Below are 10,592 nucleotides of genomic sequence, written 5' to 3'. Positions count from 1 at the left end.
TTGGGGGGGGGGGTGGGGGGGTAGAAAATTTTATTTAGGGAAAGGGGGGCTGATTTGAATTCAGATTTAGGAGGGAACAAGGAAAGATTTATTTAAGGAAGGGTGTTTGATTTTAATTGAGATTTGGGAGGGAATTAAAAAAGATTTATTTAAGGAAATGGAGCTGTTTTGAATTGAGATTTGGGAGGGAATTATAGAGGCTTATATAGGGCTAATTAGATTATTTAATTTTCAATATGTGATTGTGTTCGCTATTTTTTTCTTTGGAGTTGTTCCTAGCAGTGCCTAAGGTTTGTGAAGAGCCGATCTATCTCTCAAATAGTAGTTCAACCTGTATATTAGTTTGTTCTGCCTTTTTCAAAGAGAATTAGCCCATAATCTCGATATTGTTGCTTTTGTTGTGAGGAGATTGGATTCCTATCAGAAACTCACTTTTATCCTATTAGCTTATGTGCTTAGAAAATAAAAGAAAATATATGAATAACACATAGAACAAATGTAAAACATTTGAAAAATAATTGCTCAAATACCTGTGGAGTTGTGACTGGGCTATTTGCACAACCACGACTATTAAAGACAACAACACGCCACCCCTTCTTCCTAGCTCGAACAAGCATATGTCTCACATATGTGTCTTGACTACCTCCAGTAAGTCCAGGCTACAAAACATAAAGAACATTATATTGTGCAATCCCAACCTTAAAAAATGTGAAAACCAAAGCTTCAAGAAAAGGTCTAAACTATGACCAGAGGAATAAATCATCCAAAAGTGAATTTAGAGGAAGGGGCTTTAAAATGTCTTTCTATATAATATTATTTTATTCGTGTAAATATAATTTTTATAAAAATATTCAATTTGTGCCCCCTTCAAAATTTTAGAGTTATAAAAAACGCTTAAAAATATTTATAGTATTTTTAAAATAATAAATTTGTGCTCTCACTAAAAAATTTTTGGCTCTGCCACTGATATCATCATAGGATTTTTTTTAGTCCAAATTTTTTAATACGGATATAAGATGGGATGCAAAAATTACTAAACTAATAGACAAAATTTTGTCGAACAAACATTTAATTTTAATAATTATTCATTAATTTTCATTAAAATGATAAATACAATAAGAATAAATGTAGAATATAACTTAGTTGTTCTCTGCTAAACCAATGCCTATAATTTCATAACCACGAAAAACATGCAACTAGTTGAAAACCACACACATGTTGAAATCCAGATTATATCAAACTCTCCAACAACAAGATTTAGAGCAAGGAAAAAAATCATCAAAATCAAAAGAATCAAATCACAAAATCATACAAAAAGATAAACTCTGTTGAAAACCTCTAAGTTTCACTGTATCAAGAATCTGACTACCAAAAGTGGAAGGAATAACACTTCATCCAGCTAGAATAATATACAATATAACCGAACATATATTGTATAAACCTAAAACACCTATTTATAATTATAAAAAAAATGGAATTCTTTATCACTAATTATGGTAAAAAAAAAATCACAGAAGATTCAACTTTAAAGTAGCAAAAGTCAATAATAAAAAGACCACCAAGCCCAAAAATGGCAAACGCAAAAAGGCTAACCCAAATATTGAGAGGAAACCTAGAGAATAGGAATATCACATAAGATAATTGATCCTGCTCCCAAGTGCAAGATCCAATTATAAAAGGAGGAAACCAATAATATAAAATCACAGAAGAAAGCAAAGAAGCTCATAAAAAACCATTGAAAAGAAAAGTTGGCAAAAAAAGTCAAATTGAAAACATCATAAATCACAAAGAGTCAGAGGAAGTCGCTGAATGAGGAGTCAATGAAAACTGATAACCATAAAAAACAAAAGGGAGAAAAGATTCCATAGCAGAGGAAGGCTTTGTGTCAATTTTACCTAACTTGAAAAAAAATGAAGAGAAAGCCATTAAATGAGGAGTCTAGGAAAACAAAGAATTTCATAAATCACGGGGAGGAAGCATTACAAAGTAGAGGAAGGCTTTGTGTCAATTATGCCAGACTTGAAAAAAAAATTAGCTCCATCGAATTTCTTAGGCAATCTTCTTTCAAAAGATCTCCATATAGCTCTACAATTTCCTATCAAATTTTCAAGAATTATCACATTTAAGTTTGTCTCTCCACTGCTTAAGACACTTTTGATATCAACCATAATTTGTGCACATGATTAAAGTTAAAAAAGGGCTAATAGCTTCAAGAATATGCTCGATGTGACTGTTTGGGATATATGAAATGACATTTTGGATATGAATAACAGCGGAAAAAAGTTAAAAAAGAGAATAGTCCAAGTCATTGGTTAATGTCTTGGATGTAAAATTAAATCATAAACATGAAAAAAGGGCTAATAATAAGTTTTTTCGAATTTCTAATGTGTAAACATTCATCCCAATTTTTTGTATAGCTTTACAAGGTCACATTTTTAACAGTAATTTTTTTTTAAAATATTCATACTTGAAAAATTTTAATGTTTAGACAAACTATTATCTAGACATCATATTAGAATTCCATGCATCTTTAAACAATAAGCACAATAGTGTCATAGTTAGCATTAAATTTCATGTGAATATCCTCGTGCAAATGATGCATAATAGTACAGGATGATGTGATATGATATAACACACGTAACAGTAATACTACTATAGTTATGGTTTATAATTAATACATTAGAAATATTTCTTAAAATTTAGATTTATTAAGCTCCAAAATGTTCCCTCAAACCACACAAATATTTTTAATTTTAATAAAATGTGATTGTTATAGAGACAATTAACTTTTTAAAGAAAATTAATTCATGTGGTTTAAAAATTAGTTTTTAAGAATTGTATACCCTTGAATTTAAAATGATAAATGAAATTTTAATTTTAATATTATGCTAAAGCTAACAATCGTTACTAAAGCCTTTCACGTGCATATGATTAAAACACTAAAACAAAAATGAATCCTAGAAATAATTTAAAATACCTTAATACTCTAAAACTCATTAGAATAACCTTGATGCATGCCTTGTATTGCATAATGTGTACAATTTATGAGGCACAAGAAAACCACTCTTCCCTATACATAAATACACACTCAATATCACCACAAAGAGAACCCCCATATCTTTCAAACAAAACAAAACAAAAACTCTTAACATCCGGTAGAAATACAAGGATTACATAAGAGAGATGAGAGATAATAAACACATAAGATTTATATCATACCAAAGAGTTTCACCTAATTGCTCCTCAAAAAAGATGCAATCACGCTTGCTTATAGCACGTCGCTCTTACTTGTATCTAGGGATGTGCATTCGGTTGATTTAGATAGATTTCTTAACATATTTCTTAAACCAACTAAACCCAAACAAATTATAAACTCAATTGAATCAACCAAACAATAGGTAGACAAATCAAACATAACCGCAATATTGTACAATTTATTCGGTTCAATTTTAGTCCAATCAAATTTTAAAATCATAATAAAGATGTGTGTCATTGGTTAGTTTGATGGATTGATTAATGAATTTGTTAAACCAATTTAACCGAAACAAATTAAATGTATAGTCAAACTTTAGAGTAATAATTATTTTTTTCATTAAGTTATAGAACATTTTGGTTTTTATATTTAATATTAGAAATGACATTTCTTTATTAGATTTAAATGAGAATTTTGACCTTTAACAAGACACAATGGAGAAAAAGAATTCATGTAGCTGACCCCACGTAGTGGGATAAAGGCTTGATGTTGATGTTGTTGTTGTTGATTTAATAGAATATTTTTTTCTGACCCGACCCAATAACCAAAATCCAAATAAGATTTATTTTGAAACCAAAAACCAAACCACCATTAAATAAATTGAACCAAACTAACCAAATATGCTAGATTCCATTCATTTTTTTTTTTTTTGTTCAAACAAACTAATGCACATGCTACCTATAGCACAATCATGCACAGCTTCAAGACAATTAAACATGCATACAAAAAACTAATTCTTCTTTCTTCTAATCTTTTTCTCACATCCTCTCCCTCTTTCCATTATTTCTCGTAGGAAATGAAGAGAGGGATTCTTTTCTTTGTTCTCTTCTTCAATAATAAACCAATTTTCTTCCTTAGCTTGGATTTTGCTCGAAAACAAGAAACTAAGTATAAGAAGGTGCAAATCCAAAATCTACTTCTAATTTTAAATTTGAGTTTATCCATGATAACATTTTTTGAGCTTTTTCTTATCTAATAAGAACAAATGATAATTAATATTTATCCTATAATCATCTATTTTTAATTATATGCTATCCTAACAATAGCACTGAATCAATATCCTAAAGTTTAGGCCGTTTTAACATGCATACCAAATGGTAAAAAATGCATTAATTATGGGCAATTAATGTCAAAGTGTTAGGAAAGAATTTAAGTAGATTGAGAGCAACATGAATGGGATTTATACAAATTTTGCAAAGAATAAGTTCAAACCAACTATTGCGCTCAGAAAAAAATTGAATGGAGAATAGGATTCATAAAGCATGCCTCAAATAGTTGGCAAAATAATAATTGATACGTATTCCAAAAATTAGCTTGATCGGGCACGAATCTCAAGGCAAAAGCTATTTGGAAACTTCAAAAATTAATTTTGGGAGCACCCGAACTCTAGAGACATAGGTGCAAGTGACTATAATTTGCACATAAAAAGCAAGCTTCACCAATGACAAAGAGGTATATCTTCCCGGGTTGGTGACCCTTTTGAATAAAAATGCTTTAACAAAAGCGAAGTACATAAACAGGAAAGAGGACAGCTCACTTAAGGTTTCAGAGCGGCTAGAGACAGAAAAAAATGAAAAACCTCAAATAGTGTTTAACCGCTTCAAAGTATAACTAAATCTCAACAATCTTCAGCCTGTTACCAGAATACTTCTGATTGAACAACTATCATCAGCCAAGTTTTCTTCACTTTAAGGCCGCTCCCCAAATGAGTATTCAGTGCCTCCAAATCTTCACACTTTTTGCTCGACTTATCGCCTCCTCCATAACAAAAGGCACCAATACTCAGAATTTCTCAGCCTTCTCGAGTTTTTCTTAAGATTGGAAAAAAAAATTAAGGAAAGGAAATGAAATCCCAGCAATTTGTTCGTTAATTATAAATATGCGGCTATTGATTTGAGTTCTCTTTCTTTCTTTCTTTCTTTTTCCTACATTTCTTTTCTCTCAAATTCCCAGCATCCAAACACTTCCTAAATCACTAAATCGGAAAGAAATAGCTCCAAGTAAGCCCCGTTCAAGAAAATCTAACTGGTTACGATTGCCATCCCAACAGACGAAAACTAATGTATAGGACACAAAATAAAAATCGCACCAGAAGGACGAGCACCGGTGTATCGGGGGAGAGACGGCGTTCATCTCCGGATACCCAGTCAAGGGCGACGGCTCCGTCGTCCCTCGTCCGCAAGCACTCCCGGCGAAACTGAACACGGGGAAGAGACCGGAAGAAGGCGGCGAAGATGGTCTCCACATGGCGGTTCCATCCGATGACCGGGAATGGCCGGTAGGACATCTTCAAGCTGGCGAACTGAGATAGCAACGCGCTCTTCGATCCGATGACCTCGAGCTGTGGGATTGGGGCTTCCTTAGTAACGCCTCTGCCACGGCTGATATCCTGTTCAGCCTCAGCGGAGGTTGAGGAGGAGGCGGCGGCGCCGCTGACTGCCATGAATGGTAAGTGGGAGCGTGAGGTCGAGGACAGCGGCGTGCGAAGGGGAGAAGAACGTGCGATGGGCGACAGAGGAGCTGCCATCACTGCTTGATTTTTAACTGTGCAGCCGAAAGGTTTCAAGCTTTAACTCCTCTATAGCTAAGTAGAATATATATCTGCCCCCTTGAATCCCTGACATATATGTCTTATAAGTTTGCCCCCCCTGAAAATTAGGGCTGGTTTCGCCCCTGTCTATGAATCATCTATGTTATAAATCAAATATAATATCAGCAAGTGTACGGTGCATTTGATTTTTTTTTATTTAAAGCATATATATATATTTTTTGTTTAATGAGAAATATATTATCTACTAACACAAATAATTCAATTCCTTTAAGAAAATCCACTAGGTTAATCTTTGTCACCTAGATAATAGTCTATCATACATGATACATCAATATCATTAACTTCTAATATTCATGTGATGCAATTATTTAAATGATGTGTATCACCAAATAATTATTATATGTGCATTTATATGCAGCATATGCTAATGACTGAAATAAATGCATCCATAACCGTGCATGCATACATACATATGTTTCAATATACTCATACATATATACATTCAAATTGTGCACACACAAACATACATATGTACATACATTTTACAAATACATATATCAATAATATAGATGTATACATACCTACATACATTTTACAAGCGCACACATAATTACATTAATCATATATGTAAAAAATTAATAATTTAGGCAATGATATATAAAATATTGTACTTTAAAATAGTTGTATAATTAATATATTGTAGAAATACACATTAAATATAAATAATATGGATAAATCCACAAAGAGAATGTGGAATTTATATTTTCCATGACGTCTAAATTTGAGAAATATGCCTACTATTTATTTTTTAGGGAAATATACCGAAATATTCATTACATACGTGTCGTCGATCCTGTCGATGCTTTCCCTAACGATATCCATTTACTACAAGAAAATCAATCATTTTTGTGGTGGATGATTATGAGATATACAAGTATACAAATAAGCCTGTACACACACGTGTGCACTTGTATATACTTTTTACAAACACACATAAATTCATATATACATGCATGAATGCTTGCATGCATACATATTTACATAATACAAGTATAACATCACAGGGTCTAATTTTAAAAAAATTGTCTATTTATCATTTTATCTATTAATTAACCAAATAAGGATTCTATAAATTCATCAATATAAATCAATTCAATATAAGTGATTAAAAATCATATACATTAAAATATAAAACTATATTTATATCTCAGAATTCATGTGCAAAAGCCAAAAAGATCAATCATTACATTTATTTCAACTTTCTAAGCTACTAATTACAAGTGAATAAAATTAGAGAAAATGCAAAAATAAAATAAAATATGAAATTATGAATCCCATAACTGTCCTCACTCCACTAGATCATGACCCCTTCCTGAAAACATGTAAAATCACAAAGTGAACTAATAGCTTAGTAGATTATCAGAACATACAACTGAAATCAATGTAATACAATATGAATAATATGCATGTAATATTCAATCACTAATAGTATGAATATATAAGTGACAAATATTAACAATTAATTAAAAAAAGTAATAACATATTATCAATAAACATCAATACAATTGTATATCATAATAGTTAAAGCATGATCAATTTTTCTTGTTAATCGGTTTATATTTCACGTTAAGTCATGGAGTGAGAGAAAAAAAATAAAAATTATGATGTTTGTGTGAGAGGAAACACTCATGAAGAAAGAAAATGTGATTATTATGGTATTTTGGAAGAGAATATTCAACTCTAATATATAAGAGAAGATGAGAGTCATAAATTTTTTTCGACTACGAATGGTATGATCCTATTCCAACTAGAGGCACAATTGTGCATCCGTTGTATGGTATAATAGAAGTGAAGTGCAATTGGAGATGCTAAGTTTGATCCTTTTGTCCTAGTTCACAAGCAAGTCAAGTTTATTTTGTCTTTTATCTGACGATACTTAGAGATAAACATGATTGACTAATAGTAATAAAGACCAAACCACGAGAGACTTTAGAGTAACATTATATAAAACAAATTGTACTTCAAGAGGAATAAAAGTTGGATTTTAGAGAACCTGTAATTGATATACGTGAGGATACAATCCTGGTGAGTGAGACATAGTTGGAAGAAGTTGAGAGTTCTAGCAATGAATCTAGCGAAAATAAGACAACATGTGAAGAGATAATGAAAACTAATGAAACCTCCTCTAGTGAAGAATAATTAATTGAAAGATTAGCAATTTTATTTATTTGTATTATTGTAAGCTCATTGATGCAATTTCAAATTTAGCAATTTTATATTTTTCAGGTAATGAAAATACAATTTCATTTACTTCATTTACCTTTTTTCATATTGTAACTTTAGCAACTCCATTATATTTTTACAACTTATTTATCTTTCATGCAATCAAAAATTTAATCTCTATCTTCATCTTAGATGGCTTCAGGCGAAGAACCTCATTGCAAGTCGATTACTTCTATGTTTGGTCGCCGGAAGAAGTTTACTATTGGCCCAACAGGGGTAAAACCGACAGTGCAGGGCCAAGCTATACCACCACTCGTAGAAACTACAAGGCAGGGCACTCACTTTTCTTTCTCCTGCTGATAGTAGCCCCTAATTCCCATCACCAGATCCCACGAAGTCCACACCCTTTTACCCATATTACCAGCCACCACCTTCACATATAGTTTCATTAACATATTTGCACTCTCCTTACCATCAACCATATTATTACCAACCTCTAGCACAACCACATCAAGTTGGACCATCAACACTGATAGAGCATAAGGGGGAGGTACCACCATAAGATGACAAATGACTTTATATAGAACCTAAAGGTGATACTTAAGTTTTTATGTTTATTATTTTTTTGTTTGCTTAAAGAAGCCTCAACTTTAGTGTGATTTGAACCCTAGACCTTGGGCAAGAAATCCAAAAACTTCTCCACTCACCCGTCAAGAATGAAGCGATGTAATTGTCTATATTTTTAATTTAAATTACAACTTTTAGGCTCATAGGTGCCACATTAGCCACCATCATGCATGTTATGATCACATTCGGGCCGCTTTAGCCATAATCCAGTGTGTTATGACCACATCAACACCATGTTAGTCATGATCTAGTGTCATATCAGTGTCATATCATTGTGCCCAAATTTAGGTCTGAAAAAGCTAAATTAAGCATTTTTGGTCATCAACACAATTTTTTTTTTTTTTTTTTTTTTTCGTTATTAAGCATTTTTGGTCATCAACACAATTTTTTTTTTTTTTTTTTTTTACGTTCTAGATTCAATTTTGATGTTTTTAGAGCAATTCGGGACATCTACGTCCAAGATCAAAGTGCTTTTGAATTTCAAATCGCACTTATTTTTTGACTCATGGAGCTTCAACATCCGAAAACAGAGGGGAAACTGATGTATTCTCAAATAATTATCTTAACCGGACACCAAATTCAACCCAATACGAGCCCAAATGGTCCAAATCAAGGGTTAGAAGCGCTGTTGGATGGTTTAAACTACAATTTAGATTACCAAATTATTTCCAAACATGATGTGCTTATAGTCGAATCGAGCAGCTCAACAAGACAAATCCAACGAGCCTAAGATTACTAAATTGTGACATCACTAAGACATTCAAATGTCTATCAAACGGTCTATAATCAAGGGATTCAATATCGATCATCCATCCAAATCACTCCTCATTTGTCCTTGATCTTTCACCTATTTACATGTCATGCCACTCCAAGAAATCTATAAATAGATACACTTTCATCTTAAAAAGGGGACCCCTGAGCCTAAGGAGAAAAGAGAGAGATCGGAGATCGCTCTTGCCTCCTTGCCTCCTTGCCTCCTCGACCACCACTTGAGCTCCGCCGGACCACCACTCGAGGCCCTGAATTCTGTCGGATCCCCACTTGAGGCCCTGAGCTTCGTCGAACCACCACTTGAGGCCCTGAGTTGTGCTGGACCACCACATGAGGCTCTGAGCTATGCCGAACCACCACTTGAGGACCTGAGCTATGTCGAATCACCACATGAGGCCCTGAGCTTCGCCGTATCACCACTTGAGGTCATGAGTTCCGTGGGACCACCACTTGAGATCCTGAGTTACACCGGACCACCACTTGAGGCACTGAGTTCCGCCGAACCACCACTTGAGGCCCTGAGTTATGTTTGACCACCACATGTCACCCCTGAGTTCCGCTGGACCGCCACCTAACGCTCGGAGTTCTGCAAAACCATCAAGTGATGCTGGACTATCATCCATGTTTGTCACTATATTTCAATTTTGCTATTGACATTTGTAATATGATCGCTTTCAAGGACGAGTCAACCCGTTGTAATCTACTCAAATTCTAGTGGAATCATTTTCAACTAGGCCAGATCCCGTGGTTTTTTCCCTTTTGAGGGTTTTCCACGTAAAAAATATTGTGTTCTCTGCGTGTGAGTTGCATATCCATGCAACACTAAGATATTGTAGGACTCTAACTCTATCACCATGTATGTTCTAGCCCACAAAAAATATAAAATATAAAATGGAGAAAATTGCCAAATAAAATAGCAAATTTAGAATGCGTTAAAAGAAATAGGTCATTATGAATACCTTATTTTAATTGTTGTATTCAACTAAAACCAAGAAAGAGAAAATAGTTAGAGAGAGAGAGAGGGGGGAGAGAGAATGATGGTGGGACCGTGGGAGAGAGAAACGATGGGAAATAGGAACTTTTATTTGGTCTGGTGAACGTACGCAACTCTACGTTCGGCCGCCAGTAGAATCGCGCCACGCATTTTCATTATTTACCGCATGCCCC

At 33.5% G+C, this 10,592-nt stretch overlaps 1 protein-coding gene across 1 annotated transcript in view; it reads right to left on the bottom strand.

The window, feature by feature from the left end:
• The window catches only part of LOC110103354 (embryogenesis-associated protein EMB8), a 25,341-nt gene extending 19,513 nt beyond the window's left edge, over nucleotides 1-5,828 (bottom strand). Inside the window, exons 1-2 of the mRNA XM_020832027.2 lie at nucleotides 5,343-5,828; nucleotides 531-659 (exon numbers count right to left, since the gene is read on the bottom strand). Coding sequence (XP_020687686.1) covers nucleotides 531-659; nucleotides 5,343-5,780 — 567 coding nt within the window. The 5' untranslated portion in view covers nucleotides 5,781-5,828. The remainder of the gene's footprint in view (nucleotides 1-530; nucleotides 660-5,342) is intronic.
• Between the last annotated feature and the right edge of the window lie 4,764 nt (nucleotides 5,829-10,592).

This window comes from Dendrobium catenatum, unplaced genomic scaffold (genome assembly GCF_001605985.2).
Source record: "Dendrobium catenatum unplaced genomic scaffold, ASM160598v2 fragScaff_scaffold_1297, whole genome shotgun sequence".
Taxonomy (NCBI): domain Eukaryota; kingdom Viridiplantae; phylum Streptophyta; class Magnoliopsida; order Asparagales; family Orchidaceae; genus Dendrobium; species Dendrobium catenatum.
This window is presented reverse-complemented; position numbering and strand designations above follow the sequence as displayed.